General features: G+C 36.9%; 2 protein-coding genes across 3 annotated transcripts; one reads left to right on the top strand and one right to left on the bottom strand.

The window, feature by feature from the left end:
• Positions 1-277: 277 nt before the first annotated feature.
• WDR83 (WD repeat domain 83) lies at positions 278-12,305 on the bottom strand. Of its 2 annotated transcripts, XM_058168118.1 has the most exons (11): positions 12,114-12,305; positions 11,676-11,884; positions 10,331-10,585; positions 9,860-9,980; positions 9,179-9,284; positions 5,483-5,531; positions 5,276-5,402; positions 4,726-4,793; positions 4,171-4,279; positions 3,552-3,666; positions 278-2,834 (listed from the first exon to the last, which is right to left on the bottom strand). In XM_058168118.1, exons 3-11 carry the CDS (start codon positions 10,431-10,433, stop codon positions 2,682-2,684), a joined length of 951 nt encoding a protein of 316 aa, XP_058024101.1. In that variant the 5' UTR covers positions 10,434-10,585; positions 11,676-11,884; positions 12,114-12,305; the 3' UTR covers positions 278-2,681. The 2 variants fall into 2 exon arrangements, with proteins under 2 accessions (XP_058024101.1, XP_058024102.1); XM_058168119.1 differs by lacking the exon at positions 11,676-11,884.
• WDR83OS (WD repeat domain 83 opposite strand) lies at positions 12,299-21,020 on the top strand. The gene is made up of 4 exons (XM_058168121.1): positions 12,299-12,495; positions 16,296-16,401; positions 18,158-18,255; positions 20,590-21,020. Exons 1-4 carry the CDS (start codon positions 12,446-12,448, stop codon positions 20,654-20,656), a joined length of 321 nt encoding a protein of 106 aa, XP_058024104.1. The 5' UTR covers positions 12,299-12,445; the 3' UTR covers positions 20,657-21,020.
• Positions 21,021-22,755: the final 1,735 nt, after the last annotated feature.

The following is a 22,755-nucleotide window of genomic DNA, read 5'->3' on the forward strand; positions in this document are numbered from 1 at the left end:
TCCAATGGATTTTAAAGCCATGAAATTAAGGAAGACTGAATGTTTGATACTTGAAGTCTTTTTTATTACAGCAACCACAATAACTGAAACAGAAATATTTTACTGACCTTAAGTTGCTGGACTGATTTCTTTAAAATCAGTTTTTTCTAATTACTTTTTGAGCAGCAGAGAATGGCATGAATATGAGATTTGAACACTTCAATAAGAACACATCTATTTCTTATAATTTCATTTTTATTTCTATAGAAAAGCATCTTGGATCCAAACAACAAAAGCGGGGAAAAAAACCAATCTATTTTAATGCCTTAAAATACAAAAAGATCTATCTTCTCAAGGTACATTGAATATGTAACAATAGAATTAAACATCTGAGTGGACTGCTAAAATATTCCCACAATAAAAAAATATGTTTCTACTTAGTTATACATAACTTGTGCAAGTCTTAAAATGTAGTAGTTCTGGGAGGAGAATTTTAATTTATTTAACACCTATACAATTCTGGATTCAGTTGTTTGAATTCAAAGGCATTAAATACATCCCGAGAAAATAGTAACTTGATCTGTTCATATCATTCTCTTCCATTTCTAGGGTTCAGCTAGAATTCCACACTGACGCACAGCATATAACCTTTTTAATTTTGAACTCATAAACATCCAATTTAAAAAAATATAATTTCTATCATAGGAGGATGAGCTCCCTAGAAAAGTTCAAGTTAACATTTGAATTTTCCTGGACAATAGCCTTTTAAAAACATTTTCTTCAATATCTGTCATTAACAATCCGTAACATTACGGCATTTTTTCTATTCAGATGTAAAATTAAAGATATGCATGTAGCAGTTGACTAACCAAGCAGATGTGACCAACAAGGTCCGAGCACTTCTGAACATCAGCATTCAAAATATTTTTTCTGTCATCTTAAACAGCTAAGAGTAAAGAACATATTTTCTTTTCAAGATTACTTTATTTTTTTACAGTGACAGTTCCAGTATTTTTCAGAGTATAAGACGCATCTTAGTTTTTGGGGAGGAAAATAAGAAAAAAGCTGATTGGCAGGTGGATTGGCCTCCCGGAATACCCCCAATCAGCTGTTCCCAGAGGTGAATTTTGGCAACAGGTTCCTTGGTTGTGAGCTCTGTGCCTTGCTTTTTTTTACTTTTTTTTGTCTGCCTCTGAAACACTGTTTCAGAAAAAACTTTTTTCTGCCTCTGAAAGCCTCCAAAACAGAACTTCAGAAAAAAAGCCTCCAAAGCTCTGTTTGGGAACTTCTTTTCTGAAGCTTTTTTCAGCCTCTGAAACCTCCGTTTGAGAAGCTGCGTGGGCTACATTCGGAGTATAAGACGCACCCAGATTTTCAGCCTCTTTTTTTGGGGAAAAAGGTGTGTCTTATACTCCAAAAAATATGAGTAATATACTTGTCCAAGTGAAGAATCAGGACTAGTGTTTATGTAGTTTAAGCATCTGAGCCACAAAAACATACAATAAAACAATGCCCACTGTATTTCCTTCCAATCCAGAAACATCCAATTTAAAAAAATATAATTTCTATCATAGGAGGATGAGCTCCCTAGAAAAGTTCAAGTTAACATTTGAATTTTCCAGGATAATAGCCTTTTAAAAACATTTTCTTCAATATCTGTCATTAACAATCCGTAACATTAAGGCATTTTTTCTATTCAGATGTAAAATTAAAGATATGCATGTAGCAGTTGACTAACCAAGCAGATGTGACCAACAAGGTCCGAGCACTTCTGAACATCAGCATTCAAAATATTTTTTCTGTCACCTTAAACAGCTAAGAGTAAAAAACATATTTTCTTTTCAAGATTACTTTATTTTTTTACAGTGACAGTTCCAGTATTTTTCAGAGTATAAGATGTATCTTAGTTTTTGGGGAGGAAAATAAGAAAAAAGCTGATTGGCAGGTGGATTGGCCTCCCGGAATATCCCCAATCAGCTGTTCCCAGAGGTGAATTTTGGCAACAGGTTCCTTGGTTGTGAGCTCTGTGCCTTGCTTTTTTTTGCTTTTTTTTGTCTGCCTCTGAAACACTGTTTCAGAAAAAACTTTTTTCTGCCTCTGAAAGCCTCCAAAACAGAACTTCAGAAAAAAAGCCTCCAAAGCTCTGTTTGGGAACTTCTTTTCTGAAGCTTTTTTCAGCCTCTGAAACCTCCGTTTGAGAAAGCTGCGTGGGCTACATTCGGAGTATAAGACGCACCCAGATTTTCAGCCTCTTTTTTTGGGGAAAAAGGTGTGTCTTATACTCCAAAAAATATGAGTAATATACTTGTCCAAGTGAAGAATCAGGACTAGTGTTTATGTAGTTTAAGCATCTGAGCCACAAAAACATACAATAAAACAATGCCCACTGTATTTCCTTCCAATCCAGAAACACCCAATTTTAAAAAATGAACTTTTTATTTGACTAATGTCTATAATAGATAGGTTGAATTTAAAAATACTGTCACTTAAAGCAAGGAAACATTTGAGCCCTGAAAGCTCAAGGGCAGCTTTCAGTCAGGCTGGCTCTACAGAAGAAGCAGAGTCCAAATTATGCTCCATCCTTCCTCCTGAAAGTAAAATACATACAACTGTACTCATAGAAGTGTAAGAGAAATGCAGCAGAGAGGTCCATCATCCTGTATCTGCAGTCCTGCTCAGTGCAGTCACAAAGGCAATGTTAGTCATGCAGGCACACCTTCTTCAGCTGTGTAAGATTCTTCCCGCCAACACTGAACAAGACCCCCTGCAGCAGTGAGTAGGCAGGTTTCAACTGGGTGGAAGGACAGTGATTGGACAGCAGTATTGCACACTGGCAAGGCCAGAATAAGGGAGCCCTATGGGAGGGGAAAAAACAAAATGTAGCTACACAGGTCAAAAAACCTACAGAAGACAGATATTACCTACAGATATATAATTTGCACAAAATCTGACTTGAAGAACTGCTTGTGACAATGTCCTCTCATTAACCAGCATGAGCTTAGCGAAGAAAATTGGACAAGGGATTAGGACAGATGAACCACTAGCAAGGCCAGTTATTTCATATGAATAATATTAAGAAATTGTCCACATTTGATCATCTAAATTGAAAGAAATGCTACCTAACTCAGGAAGAGAAATAAACAGTGTTCACCTTTTACAAATATAAGCCAGGCACTTAGTTTCCAGCCAAATAAGAAATGCTTGACTCATGAACTTCAAATATAATACTTGGATCACTTATGTCAAGTGTCATTTACCTCTTAGATTAAAAACTTGCATTGATACTGCTACCGTCCTGATTATATTGTAAGTGGATCTATTTAAACCACTAAGTAAGACCAAATGAAACAAACCAATAAAAACAACTTCTATTTCTGTTCCCAATTTAGATGTCTGTTTCCTACTGATCATTAGTGGGTGCAGGGAAAAGAAGAGGGTGGCTTGCTTTGTTTCCAGAAAAAAACTCTTCCAATCAAGTAGAATTTTGGTTACACCCCAGTGATTGGCCGACTAAAAAGTCAAATGACTACCTCAAAGGAAAGCCCTTGATTTTCCCAGCCAATCCTGTTTACCTCAACCAGATCCCAGAAATAAACTTTTCCGTCTTCTGAGCAGCTCCCAATATGTGTGTCTCTTTCACTCAGGCAGCAGTCCATCTTGTAAGTTACATTCTTGTGGCCTGTGTAGCTGGAGATACAATTGGAAGAAAAAGGAGATTATTTCTGAGCATCTTGGAAGGTTTCCGCATCAAGCAGCCTGAAGCTGCTACCAATCCTTGGGTGAATAGAAAGTTAATTAAAAAAGGACAGCATTACAAAATTTGACACATTCATAGCCACAGAAGAGCTTTAATATATACATTAAAATCTATTACATAAATGCATTTTTTCTTTAACTCAATAATTAATGGAAATGTCTGTATGTGTATAAAATATTTATGTGTATTTAAAGCAATTGCATCTTGCTCTTCAGCATGCACTCATACTTCTGTACTGGGAATAGCTAGAGTCAATCTTAGTCTAACTCTAAAGCAGGGGTGTCAAACTCACGTCATCACAGCAGTGTCACATGACATATTATGACTTTTTTCCGGGCGTGGGCATGGCCAGCATGTGATGTATCCAGCCTGCAAGTTTGACAGCCCTGTGCTAAAGAAAGCATTACAGTTAACAATAAAAAGTATTTGCTTACTCTCCTAGTAGCTCGCCTGTATCCTTGTCTAGCAATCGCAGTGTAGAATCCAAGCTAGCAGCCAGTGTGCATTGCCCATCCTTGCTGAAACATACACAGGTAATGGGACCTATAATGAAAACATGGCAATGTTGGATGTTATTGCTTCATGCAGTGGATACAAGGGTCTATGTGCATGAAGAGGAAAGAACCTATTCAAAAAGAAATAGGAAGGTATAGTGGCTTGCAGGTATTATGCCAAGTACTGCTAACTAATGTCTAAGAATATATGGCTATAACATGGAGAAAATCAATGAGTCAAAAGTGACAATGATTATATGAATTGATAGTGCATAATCATCAAGTGTGGATGCAAGCCTGAAGATACAATTGATGTCCTTGAAGACACTTTTCAGTTTGAAGCTGATAGAAGTCTACCAAACAGAAGATGAAAAAACCGAGTTATTTATCAAGCACAAGACAACTAAAGGCACCATATCCCACAACAAAGTGACATCTTCAAAAATATGGTTCTCACTTCAGTAGTTGATTGGATATTCCATATATGGAACTTACTTCCAATGTAGTCTGCACAGAGTTCTCCAGCACGGAGGTCGTAGCGTCGGACGCGTCCATCCACAGAACTGGGAAACAACAGAGCAATATTAAGAGAATACCCTGACCCTGAAGCCGCAAACTATGCTGTTCTCAAAATGAGGTTGTTGGATGGAGTCACTGAAGCAGAAGGCGTGAGTTTAAATGGACTCCAGAGGATAGCAGAGGACAGGAAGGCCTGAAGGAATGTCCATGGGGTCGCAATGGCTCGGACATCAACTTCGCAACTAACAACAACCATAACATTTGCTATGAGTGAGTTTGGATTATGGAATTATGAAAATTTCCAGTACACCTGTACACATGATCGTTCATCTTCTCATATTTTAGCAAAAATTGACACATGGTTTTAGATTCTGTTCTAAAAGGGGGAAAAGTTATTTTTTTAAAATGAAAACAGACATGGAAAAGTTGAGAATATTTAACATCTTCTCTAAAATAATCTATTCTGGATTTAGCAAAGCACCAAATTTGCCTTTTCCAGTTCAGACTTCATCCTATCCTCCTTTACCCTGTAAGAATTTCATAGTCTGAGACTTTCAGACTGGAGATGCCATCTTTGGCTTCATTCAAGATTTGGATTGGATCTGGTCTGCGAGAACGGCAATCCCAGCAACGGACACTGGAGTCAATCGAACCTGCAGGAAAGTAAAGATCCATGCTAAATAAAGGCTAGAATGAACAATCTAGAAGCAACATAGAAGGCAAAATTTCTTACCTGAAAGAATTACACTGGCCTCCTCATTGAACTGGACACAATTCACCTTCTGTTCGGTTGAAAAAAAGAAAATATAAAAAGATTAGGACTTGCTATTGTTCTCAATTTACTTTATTTTTCAGAGTATAAGACACTCCGGACTAAATAGACGCACCTACCTTTTTTTGGGGAGGAAAACAAGAAAAAAAATCTTCCTCTGCCTCCCAGCAATTTTTCTCTTTGCAGCAAACAGCAAACAGCCTGCTTTAGTTTCATTTTCAGCACATCCTGATTAGCACAAGAAAAAAATCTGCCTCCCAGCAATTTGCCTTCTTGCAGCAAACAGGCCCACCCGGCCTTAGGCAATGGCAATCCCTGCAGCCTGAAACAGTTGAGGGTCAGGAGGCCGATCCAACCCACAATCAGCTGCTTGTGTTAATCAGGCTGTCTTGAAGCTGAAACAGGCTGTTTGCTGTTTGCTGCAAGGAGGTAAATTGCTGGGAGGCAGAGTCCAAAGGGTGGGGACCGGCGGGTGGGCGGGACTACATTTGGTGTATAAGACACATTCAAATTTTCACCCTCTTTTAGGGGAGAAAAAAGTGTGTCTTATACTCTGAAAAATACGGTACGTTTTAACTTCCCATTTTTGGGAGCTGAGCTTGGGAAGTGTGTACAAGTCTGCATTACACTTGAACTATTGCAAACTTTGGCAGTAGCTGGAATTCCGTACATTTATCTCCATTATTATTTCATCAATAACTGTGCAAAGTATTTGAAGGCAAAGTAAGTTAGCATGAGTGAAACATTATTTCTCAAACTGCTGAGGCAACCATATCCACAAGGAAGCTCACCATGACTGCTTAAGCATCTTTTCTTGGTTGTCACTGCATGTATATCATACAAAGCTACCTGTATTATGTTTTGCCAACAGACCCAGTAGAATTTTATCTGTATATGCTCTGAACAATTTCAAGGAGGGATGCCTTGTTAACATCTATGTTCTTGTAACACATTCTTCAAATGTTTGTACAGCCATAATTCCATACTTCACCACAGCTAGTCAAACCTAGCAGTTTCATAACTGTTATACTCTCTTTATCAGTCCCATGGTACAGTGGTGGGATTCTACCGGTTCTCACCGATTCGGTAGAACCGGTTGTTAAGCAGTTTGGAGAACCTTGCTAAGTTGTTAAGCAGTTCAGAGAACCGGTTGTTAAAAGAAATCTCCTTTTGGTTTTTTCCACTTTACAGGCTTAATTCTGTAAGAAATTACAACTTTCTGTATTGTTTTCTAGCCTAATCTTTATTGCCCTGCTTACAGAAACTGCCTCTCCATTAACCCTTATTACATTCTTGTCGGTACTTCTGGTTCTGGAGTTTCTCAGAGTGTTTTTTTTTCTTGACTTTCTTAAAGGGGAAGGGTTGTTTTAAGCTCTTTACACCTCTGTTGGGAGGAAATACTCCCCTGTTGGAGTTCTTCCAGCCAGGATGCAATGATCAGCATTTTGAAGAAATAATTGAATAACAAGCAGAAGCTTTTAATGACAAGGAACCAAGCTGACTGACATTTAGCAAGGCTTATTGGCTAGCTAAAAAGATTGACATTCAAACATGAGTTTACATATCCTTTCTGACTTTTGATCTAAAACTGGTTTTTGGTGAAGTTTAATTCTGTGTTTAGTGATGAGATAATTTTCCCTATTCAGCTTTGTTTGGAAGAAAAAAAGTTAATCTCTGTTCCTGAAAAGAAGCTGCTTCGGATATCTGACTAATTCCTGTGTCTATTTGTTCTGGTAATTGGTTTAACAAGCAACAGATACTCTGTTTGCTCTTTTGCTTCATTCTGGAGAGCTTAAATGACTTCTCTGCTAAAGGGTTTCACTTTATGAGCAAGAGATGGCTGCTGATAGTTATCATTGCATTTTAACTATTTTAATTCCTCAAGGTGCTCTGGCACCCTGCCTGATTTGTAACGCCAGTTTGCAGGTATTTCTAATCTAATGATTGGTATTTAGGGCAGTTTTTTTGCAAGCAAAGAAGTTTTTAGTATTTTTGTACAGGTAATCCTTGACTTACAACAGTTTCAATGGCACTGAAAAAGTGACTTATGATAGTTTTTCACACGGCCATTGCAACAAACTGTCATTAGGGCAAAGAAGCTATGTCACATGACCACCTGGCCACACCCTCCCAGTCACATGAAGCACCATATTTGTGAAATGAGTGACATGTTTGTTAAGAATGCTGCAACAAGCATAAATGATGACTGGTCATAAGTGCGAGGACCTGTCAGAAATCACCTTTTTCAGCCTTCTGGGTAGTCCCTATGCGCATAGGGACTACTCAGAGGGCTGAAAAAGTTATTTTTGACCTGTCCTTGCACTTACGACTGTCCTCACATTTTATGTTTTGCGCCCTATCTTGTAACCGTGGAGAAAAGAAGCAGTTGTGACATGAGTAACACGGTTATTAAGAATGCTGCAACGGGCATAAATGTAAGGATGGTCATAAGTGCGAGGACCGGTCAAAAGTGCGAGGACCGGTCAGAAATGATTTTTTTTAGCCCTCTGAGTAGTCCCTATGCACACAGCCACGCCCACCCGGTCAAATGAACAGCTATCCATGCCCACCCATCACATCACCAAGCCACGCCCCAAAATAAGCCACGCCCACAGAACCAGTTGTTAAAAAATTTGAATCCCACCACTGCCATGGTACTATTTTTTATCACTCCTACTTATTGCCACTCACTATAATCCTCAGCCAGAGACCTTAGTATCAGGTGTGCATAGGCATATTTATTGGGTTTACATTTTTCCAATAAGATACAAACACAAGTATACTGAGCAGAAATTAAAATATTCAATTTAACTAAGCTCATGAAAAGAACAGTCAGTAAGGTGTCATCATAATTTTCCCAAGTCAGAATACTACAACAGGCTAAATACTTCTGGAGGCACATGACAAAAACAACATCTGTGTGCCTCATAGCAGAAGTGCTACTGAACTCACAATTCCTTACTTAGAATCTCAGCTAACCCTAACCCAACCTCCCCTCAAAAAAATGCAAGATCACTGAAGCTTCTTGTGAAAGAAATTCATGTTGACACTTAATCCTAAAGGCCATGCTGAGGCTTACACTTTACAGCATTGGCTCATTGTATGACAGTCCATTTAAGTACATACAGATGCAGTTTATGGTATGCATAACTGCTGAACAAGCAAATGATTGCACTTTATAAAGATTCCTCTTTTTTGTAAAGTTTCTTTGGAAGAATATGTTGAAATGTGGAAGCTATTGGGGCAGATATTCTAAGCAAATTCACTATAAGACATAGAGTCTTTCTCCTCCATTTCTAATGTTCAAGACCAATAATTCCTTATTCAGCAAATCAACTAGTGTTTTGCATTTTTTAATCTGAGAATTACAATTCCCTATTTCGATAATCTTGTTTTCTTTATCCATGTCTCCAGTAACATTTCTGACTTATCCCAGACAATTGTGAGTTCCATCCATTTTTTAATCTCCCATTATAAACATTTTATATTTCACAAGGGTTTCTGCCAACCAGAAAAAAAAATCAGGGATTCCGAGGCTCTCAGAAGCAGAACACAGAACTATTATTCTCTCAGGTAGCAAGTCAGAGGAATTCATATCTCAAAAAGACATAAATCTTCTCATTTTCCAAGCATCCTAAAGGACAAAATAGATCTTACCCCTGCATGGCCACGGAACTTGCGAATCACTTGGCCTGTGGCAACATCCCATAGCACAACTGTTTTGTCTGCTCCACATGAACAAAGTTGGCTATTATCAAATGACCTAAGAAAAACACAGATAAAGAGGAGAATAGGAAAAGCAAGAGAAATAATTTTCCTTAACATCTAAATAAAGAGTACTCTTCTTTTTAAAAGCCGTAGATGCAAATTTTCCACTGTAATGTGTAAGTGTAGAACATATATTGAGCTTCTCAATTTTTAAAACGTAAGTTTTCTGTCATTTTAACAGAAAAAAAGGTTTAAATGAGTGGACAAGATTTTAAAATATGAACATGAGTAGAATTTCCTGGACAATTATTGTATCGTTTTTTTCCTTACTCAAACTTTACAGAAACACACGTTTACATAAGAGTAATACTTTAATTTAGTTTTTTAATGTCATAGTAATTTTTCAGGTAAATTAGTTTTGTTAAGTTCATTATAGTTATGTCAGTATTTTTCATTTATTTTTATTTCATTATAAAATTTTACATATTTGTATTTTTCAAAATAATATTTTTGTAAAGTTCCTTCCCCATCATCTAATCGTTATTTTAAACTTTCTTAAAAGTATTTCAGTATTTTCAAAATAGTTGGATTTTTTAAAAATAAAATGGATCCACCACCCCTAGTTCCTACCCTGCAGCATCTAGGACTTCATATCCATGGCCACAATATGTCTTGAGGAGAGTCCCTTTGTGTGGGTTCCAAAGCTTGAGTGATTTGTCACTGCCACAGGTGAGACAGTAATTTCCATCCACTGAGAAAAAGAAAAGTCTCATTTAATGTTATCTAGTTGAGTAAATGCAGGGAATCTCTGGAAGACAGTCAGTTTCATTTTGATTAGAATGATGCAAATTCCACTATTCATTATGCAATTTCAAAATTTTTGACCCAACAACTAAGTCACATCTCTCACTAGCTATCTTTTCATAATCTTTACAACTGTTGCCTTGATCCATCCATTCACAAGTTATTAAAAGCTTACAATTATACACTATTAATTCTACATAAATTTGCTTCTGAGGTTTCTCTAGTTCTAATAACTGAAAGCCACTATTTTATTTTATTTTATTCTGTTCTATTTTATGGAATCAGAAATACACTCACCATTGAATCTCACTGCTCTTATAGCTCCTTGTTTACATTCTAATGTACCAAGCAATTTTTGGGGAAGCTCAGGTTTCTTGGGTTTGGGTTCTGGAAAGGCCATCACACAGATGTAGCTTGATTGCTAAATTAAATCCACATGCATAATACTGAACCTCCACGGCAAAATCTCTAGAATCAGGAATAGCCTAAGGCAGACTGATGCATTAGGACTATGTTGCTTCTGGATACTTGTTGCCTCCCAGGTTGCATTACCTTATTGCAAAATAGAAGACACACAGAAAACATTTGTCAGTTGCAATCTCTTTTTGAGCAATCAATTTTGATTCAAAAATAACATATCAAAATAGATTACCTTACTTCAGTCAATGGCTATTTACTAAACCAAGTCAAACATACTCTACATTTGCTCTGCTGAAGCAACGTAAATATCTCCCTGTATTATATGTAAAACATCTATTTGGGAAGCTGCTGAAGGCTGTCAGCATCCTCCGATTTCACACCACTTATCTTTACAAGGCTATCTTGCTTAAGCATACCTAGGGCACTTTAAACTTTCAGAAAGGTCTGCTGAGCATGCTCTTCCTTTAAAACCTTTCAGCTTTACTTCTTTAGGCATTAAATGAACACTTAATTGTTCTTTATGGTGTCTTTCTTACACGGCAGCTGTACAAGTAGTCCCCGACTTATGACTATAATTGAGCCCAAAATTTATGTTGCTCAGTGAGACATTTGTTAAGTGAGTTTTGCCCAATTTTACAACTTTGCTTGCTACCGTTTTAAGTGAATCATTGGTTGTTAAATTAATAACCCAGTTGTTAAGTGAATCTGGCTTCCCCATTGACTTTGCTTGTCATAAGGTTGCAAAAGGTGTTCACACGATCTGGGGGACACTGCAACTGTCATAAACATGAACCAGTTGCCCAGCATCCAAATCTTGGTCACATGACCATGAGAATGCGGCAATGGTCATGAATGTGAAAAATGGTCATAAGTCACTTTTTTCAGTGATATTGTAACTTAAAAAGGTCACTAAATGAACTGTTGTAAGTTGAGAACTACCTGTATTGGGCTAGGGGAGATAAGGGCTGAAACCATTTTTATTAGACCAATTAAAGATTCACAACACTACAAGCTTTTTAACGTCTAAAACGTATCAAGCAAAATGACCAAAAATTCAAGATAAAGGAGAAGCAGGGAGAAGAAACACTGGGCTTGATATATGATTAGGACTACAAAAAACTGGACAACCACTAGTTGGCAGCAATGATCTAGCCAAATTTCATTTTTGTTTCTATCAAATGTCTATGGAGATTCTCAGTCATCCAGGTCAGGGGTCTCCAACCTTGGCAACTTTAAGACTTGTGGACCAACTCCCAGAATCCAGAGCTGAAGAAGATTCCAGAGCTGAAGAAGCTTCTTGGACGAGAAGCGAAACGTCTTCAAAGAAAAACAAGAAAGTCCAGTTGCCTCTTGAAAAAAGCGTCTTTGGATTTCCATGAAATGAAGGTCGCACTCTTGCAGCCTAGATCTGCAGGTCTGTAGTAGACGATGCTATTAGATGGGAGAATTTCCAGATAGTCAGATGGAGTTTTTATCAGGCAGAGGGGGGTGGGGTAGGTTGTACCAGGGATTCTTTCAAAGGTCAAATGTTGTATAAGAAGCCAGTTACTGAAATTAAACCTCTCTCCTACCCGCCCACCGCCTCCTCTTCGAATTATGGAACTATGCATGTGGGAAAATAGCTCACATTTCTTAGTAACTTCTTGTAGCTTTTACTTACGAAATAGCAAGAAGAAAGATTATAGGGAAATGCAGGCGTCGACTCGTCCATTTACTCCTCCAATCTAGTTTCATTGGTTCCACCCCCTCTCGGCACAATTTCTTCAAGCGAGAAGGGAAGGGCTACAGCATTCTTCCTCCTTCTCCTCCTCCAGAAATTTCAGTTGCAAGGCCTTTCCAGTGTCAACATAAGGCGGAACAAAAGCGCCTAAACTCGGGGGTGTTACACTCTTAGTCACCCCCCCCGCGGCACTGAAAGGAAGCGGAAGTTGCTGCAGCCTCGAAAGGAGGTCGTTCTCAGCAGTAGTGTACTGTAGCCCGCGGCACAGTGGGATGTCTAGCAACAGTATGGCAGATCCGCGGCGTCCCAACCGCATTCTCAGGTCAGGCTGCAGTGTGGGATAGGGAGTTGGCATGGTAACGTCACGACTTGGGTCCGGAGTTGCTGTAGCACGGAAAGGAGACGGAACGGACAAGTCACGCACGGTGGCACGTGACTTGCCTGGAGTCACTATGGCAACATCGTAGCGAAGTCGCGAGGTGGGGGAGGGCTGGCTGCTGTGGTTTGAGGGGCAGCGAGGGAAAAATCACATAGGGGAAAGAAAAGGGGAGAATGGAGGCAAATATTGCGAATGGGCAGATAGTTTCAATCGATCAAAGTAGGCCCTGATTCTAAGGCAATAATAATACCCATGATTAATCTGGTGAGAGCAAGAGGTACATACATATTTGTCTGATTTTAAAAGTCAGGGCCTTGCTAGTTATGGGTAGGCCTGCAAAGAGCTGATACTCTTTTTTTAATAAAGAATAATTTACTTGTAAAGTTAAAAAGAAAAGCTTACAAAATGGCACAAGCGAAGTCTCCCACGGTAGTTTCATGGGTACTGTTCAAAATTAGTGATGCTATAATTTGCATAATCGTATTAAACACAGTACTTAACATCCACAACTCTATGCCATTGAAAGACTGGAACTTTTCCTGACAAATGGAATGCTTTGAAGTGTAAAAGTATTATTTACTTTCAAGGGCTAAATATATGTATATACATACCCTGTGGTAAATTAGCAGCTAACTTCTCCCAGTTCCAGATACAAAATACACAACTATGAAATGATAACAAGAGCTAGAGGTTTTTCTTCTTTGTAGCCCAGTTCCTTTAACTCTAGCCTAACTACTTTTAGTAGTTGTACTAATTGGTGATTATGTAGAAAGGCCCAAGGATACTTAATATTACAACTTCAAAGAGAGGATAAATTGATACCTGAATAAAGCCTCTGAAAGCATAACGTAGTTTGATACGGCTAATTTCTGTGCTTCAGTGCACAGAAAAATGTATTGGTGTATTGAAATAAGATAGGCATGACTCAAGTCCTTCTATTTTAAGAGTGCCTTATTAAATTATGAGTAACTTTATGTTTGGTTGAGGTCTGACTATATTACTTGAATGTACATGAGGGAAGAGGCAATATACTTTAGATAAAATTTTGCACATTTTTTTTCTGCATTATAGAATACGTGCAGTGAAGTTTAGTAAAAACAAAAACTAGTAATTATGGTTTGAGTTTCAGGAAGTAAATTGGCAAACTGAATGAAGAAATACAGTGGAGTGGTTGCTTGTGTATGAATCTCTAGAGTAGAATTATTGAACTGTCAAATACATTTTTATGATTACATTTAAAAATTCATTATAAATGCATATCAAGAAGGATATGAAAGAAGGTGGGGGAGGGTCATTTAATACCATACTTTGCTCGTCACAGAGCTTGAGATTCCCAATGAGAATGCAGCAATTGCTATTGTTATTACAAAAACATTCCTAATGTTCAAGTGAAATTTAGTCTCATGACTTCAACTATCAGATCTTATTCTGATAATAATTTTTGTCTTATCTGAAATTAAGATAATGTACATGATTTGTTTCGTTTTTGCCAATTTAAAGAAGTTGAATTTTCCCCCCAGTAATTTTTCTGGGTATTATTTTTGTTTAATCTTAACATTTAAGAAATAACCAAGAGTAGATGGTGGTAACTAATACAGAAATGCCAAGTGGAGCAGTAGAAACACACCCACATTTAAATCTTGTTAAACTATGTAGCTAAATTAGGCTACTACAAATCAGATTGTACAATCCTAGGTGTGGTAACTTATGGATACACCAATTGAGTTTAGATGGATTTATATCCAAGAAAATGTACAGCAAGTTGCAAATTTGTACTTAATTTGCAATCTCTGCATTGAGATGTTTATGCTTAAGGAATAATGTATACTGCCGCTTTACTCTTTTCTGTTGAGCAAACTTTTGAACCACCCCTGGGATGTCCAGGGCATACAACAAACTAAATAGGTCAATATAGTAAGAAGAAAGAATAGAAAACAGCCCTATATCTTTTGCATGATTTTTACGTTGCCCCTTTCGTCAAAGGAATCCAAAAAAAAGAGATAATTAATCTTGATTTCTGGCCCTTAAATGTTAGTTTTGTCTACATGAATAGTCTTTGGTTTATGTCCATTCATTCAGTGACCATTCAGAGTTACAGTGGTACTGAAAAACTACATCACAAACTTACAACCAGACCTTGAAGTTCCAGCTGTTAGCTTTGTCTATACAGATAGTACTTGGCTTACATTCATGTGTTCATTAACCATTCAAAGATACAGTCATGCTGAACCCACTGAAACTATGGACTTACAATCAGGCCTTGAAGTTCCAGTGTTGCAGGATCCGTTTGGTTGTCTGATAATGATCTGGGAGCTTGGGTGCCCAGCTCACAATTATGACATCACAGTAAGACACATCATGTGATTGCAATTTGCGGGCTGTCATGCCAGTTTTGCACAAATAATCAATGGAAAACTGGCGGGGAAGGTTGCAAGTCACTCCAGTAAGTCACTTTTTCTGCTTTTTTTTTCCAGAGGAGCTCATTATGGACTACAAGATTCCATAGATCTCATATTCTATAGTACATCCCCCTCAACTTGCATTCTGTAGATCATGCCTGTTGCAGCACCTTTGCTGGCTCTCCTCAGCCTCTGAGACCCACACCGACCTGCCTGTGACTTTTAGTGCTCGCAGAGTCCCCTGTGGCACCTGTGCAATTCCTCCTGTGCTCCTTACTTGGGACTCCTATCTCTTCCCACTCCAGGGATTACAACAGAAACCGGGACTGTCAGGATTGCCATCATTAAAAAATGCAGTCCGGTGATATCATGTTCTACATCCCCAACACTTAGTGAAGGCAGTCTTGGTCCTAATTGCTGCCTTAATCTAAGTGCTACCTGTGTGAGCCTTACATATTGAACAGTTAACCAGTAATTCAAAATACCCTTTTTATTATTCTATTTAATATACTAGATTACACTTTAGCAACCAGAACTGGGACCAGCCAGTCTATCATTAAGGGAAGTGGTCACTAAGTGAAATTGCAACTATGTTTATATTCTTACTCCAGCTTTCCTTTATTTGCAGACCTGTGAGGATCATGAATGTGAGGATTTGTCAAGTTACTTTTTCATCACTGTTGTAACTATGATGGTCACTAAACAAGGCAATCGCTAAATAAGAATTTTTTTCCTTCCATTCAATCATGTTTGATTCTAGGAGATTGCCTGGAAAAGTCCCTACAGTTCTCTTGGCTAGGATTTTCAAAAGGGGTTTATCATTGCCTCCTTCTTAGGGTTAAGAAAAATGTCTAGACCAAGGTCACCCAGCTGACTTTATGCCTAAGGCAGGACTAGAACTCATGGTCTCCTAGTTTCTAGTCTCATGCCTTAATCATTACACTAAACTGGCTCTCAAAGACTACTTGTACACAAATTTTATAGACTTTAATTTACAGAGCTTCTCATAATCCTGCTTTCTTTTTTGTCTATAATAAAACAAGACTCTTCTCCTGTTGTTTGGTCTTTATTATTTGAAGTGGTTGAGACAGAATAGCCTTCATTAAAATTTAGAGAGCTTTCTGTAGTGTGCTGAAGTATCACTTGGGGAAAAATACTAAATATTGATACCATTTCTTTTTTTCGAGCTGTTGACTTTGAATTTGTATGAAAGTTTTATTTTTGCAGGGAAAGTAGAGTTTATGTTTTCCTCATCAGTTCAGAATTGTTGCTAGAAATATTTGTTTTGGGTTTGAATACAATGTAATACTTTTGCTTTTCCTTATAATGAATTTTTATTTGCAGATACAAGCCTCCAACTACGGAAAACAACCCTACTTTAGAAGATCCTACACCAGATTATATGAATTTGCTAGGGATGATTTTCAGCATGTGTGGCTTAATGCTAAAAGTGAGTATTAGAATACTCCAGTTTTGACTGAAAGACATCAAGAGCACTAACTGAACAAATCAAGTAAAATGTTTTACTACTTACATATTATGATACAATTACTGAATTGCTATTGGATAGCATAGTTCTAGCATTTTGCAATAAAATCTGGATCAGGGGTGAAATGTAAAATTTGTTACTACTGGTTCTGTAGGCGTGGCTTGGGGGTAATGTGACTGGGTGGGCGTGGCCAACTTTTTTAAAAAAACTTTTAAAAGCATTTTTTTTACAACCTCTTTGGCCGAAGAGGTTTCAACTTTCAAAGGCTGACTAGTTACTATTTAACTTTCAGCAATAAACTAATAGCTTAATGTTTGAATTCATATTAATTTGGAATTTATTTTTAACAGTTTTAGCTAAATTTACATAGGCTGTTTAAGATGTATTAGTGTAAATTATTCCAGAAGAAATCAAAACTGACTTTAAAATCTGTATAAGCATTGTGGAGCATTACAGATGATAGAATGGTTAAAATGAAAATTCCTTTCATTAGAAGAGTGCTTTGCTATATATCCATGCTACAGAAAATAAAAATAAAAATATAAAAATATATCCTGTGCAAGGGCTCTTTTCATTAATTTCAGTTTGATTCTCCCTAAGGGATCTGAATTGTACCTAGAAGATAACGTGTCTTCTGTGTAAAAGTGATAATACCCATTACTGCTAATAGTACTATCATATATAAATGTTTTTGAAAATATATGTCAATTACTTTACAACTCATTCAGATCTCAATTCTAGATTAAAATATCTAAGAGTTTAATTATATCGGATCACTTCTTAGTAGACAGATACATTAATAGTAAATCAACTGTACGCTCTCAATGGATGGCCTGTATGAAATAGCAATTACGGTTATGTAATTGAGAAGCCATCATCAGGTTAATATATATAGAAATTCAGTTTAATAATGAGATAAATTTAAACACTTACTCAGTATCATTTATTTGGTCCTCAAATTATCAGCATCTTTCTTTTTATAGATGGCCAAGGCATTATTCACATAACAATAGTCCATACCTTTAATATGAAATCTTTTAACTACTGCTGAAATAATCTTGAAAGAGAGACGGAGCGTGGGAGGGAGAGAGAGCACTCTGCATGAGTTTCTATTTGAGGTGACACTATACAAAGTTTAGGAAAAATCCATAAAGACCTACATTGTAATAACAGTGTATTGAAATCTATTTTTTGGTTTTCACAAATAATAAAATCTCTATCTGAATGTCTGTAATGATTCTCAGTCATCAGGTCCTGGTTGTTTCAAAGTTCTTTGGGATCTCTTTCTGAATGTGTTAATAAAATGTTGAATAACCATTGATGTCTTTTTCTAATCTTCCTTAGAAGTTCTGCAGTACTATTTCTCAACATATATATTTTTCTTAAAATTATTAAACCATACAACTTCATATGTCAAATATATTTCTTTCGAAATTAGAATTTTCAGTTTATATTTCTCATTGATAATGACATTTAATTCAATAGAACCAACTGAAAAAGTCTGAGTTCGTTAATATGGCTTTATTTTTGTCATGTATTTTATAAGTAACGTCATGATTATGCTTTTGCAATATTTATTATTTTTTTAAACTGAAGGCTGTTCCTGAACTCATAGGAAAAACAAAATGGAATATTTATAATATTGTTAAACTTTAATAACTCTGGTGTATCTATGAGTCTATGAGGTTCTCATCATATTTTTCCATGGTGTTTGCAGTTAAAATGGTGTGCTTGGATTGCTGTCTACTGCTCATTTATCAGTTTTGCCAACTCTAGGAGCTCAGAAGACACCAAACAGATGATGAGCAGTTTCATGTAAGCCGTGTTTTGACTTCTTTCAGACTTGTATTATGTCTGATTTACTATGATATTCATTTCTGAATACATAGGTCTTGCCCTGGAAATACTTTCTCAGAAATGCTGATTACAAAGTTCTCAAAATTCCATATTTGCCTACTAGCCCAAAAAGCTTACTGATTCTTGTTTTTCTTTTGATTTGAGTACTTTTCCTCTTGATAGTGACTCATTTTATAATATTTATCTTCAGAGTAAAAGCTGTTTCGCTTCTCATCAAAGTGAAGCCTTGATGCTTCATGGTAGATTGATAATTGAAGCTCCCTTCTCTTCCTCCTTTCTGCTGAGTTTATACTCATTAACAAAAATGAGGCACATCACGCACCAATAAGAAAAATTGGCAAATAATGGAATCTAGAAGACTAGCTTTTGTGGTAAACTTTTATTAACTTCTATTGCCTGACCATCTCCATTTTGCCTCTTTTCCTCTACAATGTATATGAGAGATTCCGACAAATCTGCCTCATTGTTAGTCTTTTCAAAGGATCCTTTCATTGGAATTGAGATGGATGTTATATTTATGGAATAAACGTTACTTTAAAAATGGACACTATTGAAAGAGAGTAGCAAGTTTTACCTGACTGTAAAAAAGGCCTCTAAAAAATGGATCTGGAGTTCATTCATGGAGAGAAAGCAATAATAGCATATTCCTTTGCCTCACTACAGACATTCACATTCTACATGTGGAGAATAATAGCCTAAGATTAAAAATCACCACAAGCTCCAGGTCACCTCAGTGATCTGATCTCTAGACATTTTCATGTTTACATTTACAGTGAGGAAATGCCTGAAAATATCAGTGCTTTTGAAAATTAGATCATTTGGGAGACTCAACTTGCTTATTGAAATTAAACTCTTTCTGAAGCCTTAACAGAGCTGCTTTTTATTTTTCCCCTGCTTAATAAGTTCTTATTTTATCCTTATTCAGTTTCCTTCAATCTTTTTTCTTCTCTTCCCTTTACAATGCAACTACTACCTACCTGTATTTCCATTTTTCTTTTTCTTCTTCTTCTTTTTTTTTTTGCTATTTTATTGAAAAAACATTTGTACTCCTATTTTTGTATGAGGAAGTTTTCTGTGTATAAGTATGGTAACATTTATGTATGTACAGATAGGAATCAATTATTATAAAGTGTGACCAGCAATTTTAATCAGTAGTTACTGTATTTTTGTTGTTTTGTTCTTTTATGGAATTTTTATATGTTTCTATACAATACACAAGCTAACTCATGCACAAATTTATTGAGAGAAGTAAATCTCCAGGACTGGTTGGCAGTCTTGGGTTTACAAGACTATGAAGTTGGGCAGTACATGGGATTTTTTATTTATGGAACTTTCCCTCTCTTTACTCTTCCTTTTTTCAAGAGGGAGTGGGATTGCCTTGAATTGAAGATCATTTATAATAGTTCCTTGAGGAAAGTGACTGTAGAAACATACATCAGGATATTACAATGCAACTCTATGGCTTAAATACATCTGTCTGATGTCAGAATTACCAGGGGCAGGTATTGCCTCATGTCCCTGCAGTCATATTATTTTCATTATTGGAGCTATCAGCAGATGCCTATGTGATCATTTTCCTTTCTAATAAATATGGTGTTTAGCTCAGATTTTTATATTGTGGAAGCAATTCTCTTGTTAGTTTTCAAATTCTGTGGGGTTTCAATGAATGTGGAAATGCTAGATTTTTGCATTTTTAAAAAGATTTTATCCTAGATTCCCTCTTTCTCTATTTGCGTCAACAGATTAAGTAATAAAGTAACATTCTCCTTTTCTAGTTTGTCTTCTTGCTCATTGACCTTCTCTTTTTCAGTCTCTTCTGTTCCTTTTAGGATTATAATGCTTACATCTAACAAGAAAATATCTGTAGATTCCTGTTATTCTTTTCTCACAAAAGCTCTTATTTTCTTGATTAAAACCTAAAGTTTCAGTTCTTTTCTGCCAACAAAAATCATCCAGTAACTTTCAGTAATGGCTATTGATTCTAAATTTAATCACTTCTTGCTAATTTGGAAAGGTATTTGTTTTGTGGCCACTACCATTAGGCAAATAGTTGAGGCTTCGAGGGGGCAAAACGTGTTCATTTAGTTTCTCAGTTGCTAATTATTGCTGAGGAAAACACTTGCAAGAAATAAATTTAGACTGATGTCAAATACATCTTCCTGAGCAAATATATATATTTTAATTTGATTACCTATTTTGGAAAGCTGGGATAACTGTAATTAATTTTGATATTACTATGGATAAAATGTTAAGGGTTCTACCTTAATTCTGTCACTACTCTCTTTTTTTCAGGTTGTCTATTTCTGCTGTAGTGATGTCCTATCTTCAAAATCCTCAGCCCATGTCTCCTCCTTGGTGAAAAAAATAACACTTTTCTTTAAAACTCATCTTCCCAAGTAGATAGGTTATCCTGTTCAGAGTAGAAGGTTTTCTTATACAACATAAATTTAATTGCACAGGTATACCATTGCAACATATTGGGAATGTTTACTTTGCTATATCAATAAAGTAATTATTGTTAAATATGCATTGGCTATCTTGCCAAATTTTCTTAACATGTTAAGAATGCATCTTATTTGATTGCCAGTATAACTGAGCCAAGCCAATATAAACAAAGAATTCTCAGTGTATTCCCTGGACTATTAGGAGAGTCTGCTCCATAGAAAAAGGAATCAGTGTGGTCCAGGAATAAGTTTGTCATCAATAAATACATTTTAAAAATTGTTACTTGTAAGCCAATAATGTCTTGGGAAATATAAAGCTTTTTGTATCTATAGAAGTAGCTTTAATCAAAATAGCATGTTGCAGAGGCATGTACTAGTTTTTGATTTCTAGCACTATTATCAGTGAAGTATATGAGACAAGGATCTTTCCAAGTATAATTTTAAAAAGGTACCTTCAGTTATATCAAGAATTGGATGAATCCAGGGAGAATTGTATTCATTTGCAATGTAGTACTACTACTTTTTTGTAGGGACATTTAATCTGAGTACAATAGTTTAACAGCATTCTCCTCATTGATATGCTTTGTATAAAAGGGTTCAAATTTGTATTAGAGAACAGGCATAGAATGGAGAGGCTACAACGCTCTTAATTTCTGAAAAATTAATCGGAAGCACCTTTAGTCATGGACTCAAAAGTATATCTTTTTTTACTCAAACAAGAATGAACAATTAATAAGTGAAAGAGTGACGGCTTTAGGCCTTTTGGTTGCTTCAAAGCAGTGTTCTTTGGCTAACTTCCAAAGACTAGATTGCATCTGGTGATTCATGAGTACTCCCACCTCTCTCTTTCCCCTTCCCACTCCCTGCCTGCAGCTTTCCTACTTTCAGCAAAGCTAAATAGCCTGAGGAAATGGCACAGCTGGGATATTGAGGAAAGGGGTACATATCAGGATGGAGAGTACATGGTCTGGCATCCAATAGGAAGGAAGCCTGGCCTGAATTAGTGGGGAACTGGGAGGACTGTCTGTTATTTATTGGTGTATCCTATAAGTTGATAACAGATCATAACAGATCAGGAACAAAATTGAGCACATCTGCAAAAAAATTTCTGAGAATTTAAGTTCAGCTAAATACTGTGTGTTTTCTTCTTTCTTGAGGATTTCTATTCTATTTCTATTCAGATCTATTTTAATAGTGATTCATTCTGGAATGCTAACTGACTGCAGCCAGTCACTGCATTGTCACAAATGCTGATTGCCTCTGTCGCTTGGGAAATCAGCATTTCCTCCTTTCAGACTACTAAAAGTGTCTCAGCAAGAAGAAAAGGAGGTAAATTCTTTAGAGCTCTATTATGCTCACAGTTCTCAAGGACAACTGAGCATATTTTTTCAACTTTGTGATATGGGTGGGGTGGTGATAATTCTCACAGCGTGCATTGTGTTGACAGAGCTAGGAATTGGCATTTCGTTCAAAAAGAAAAGCTCTGTGATGCATTGTTTTTCTTTCTGTACCGCCAGAGGCCACCTACAGTCTTGTCCTAAATTGCTCCCATGCAGTGTAATGTTTTGAATGGGCTAATGAAGGGGGAAAAAAACTATGTTATGGGGCAACACAGTTTGCAATGAGTATGTGGATAGCAAAGGGGTGGGGGGGAAGCAAAGAGAAACCATGTCCCTGCCTGAACACTCGCCCATCTGTTTTCAATAAATGTATTTCCTTTCTGGCCTATGGATAATCCTGTGCCTTTAAGAGACAAGCGCCCACCCACCCCTTCTTCCCATCCCCAATCTATTTTGGCTTGCTGCTGTTTTCATTTCCGCTTTCCTGTTCCGCATCTGGTGCCAGGAAATTCCCCACTTCCGCACTTGCTGGCCAGGAGACGGGGGTGGATCGGAGGCTGCCGCGTAGTCAGTGCGGAATGCAGCCGGAGGGGGTATCAGCATCTCCTTTTAATCACTCACCACCCAGACGGCTTAATGAAGCCGAATTGGAGTGCATTCATCCACCCTGACAT

This window comes from Ahaetulla prasina, chromosome 2, assembly GCF_028640845.1.
Source record: "Ahaetulla prasina isolate Xishuangbanna chromosome 2, ASM2864084v1, whole genome shotgun sequence".
NCBI classification, from domain to species: domain Eukaryota; kingdom Metazoa; phylum Chordata; class Lepidosauria; order Squamata; family Colubridae; genus Ahaetulla; species Ahaetulla prasina.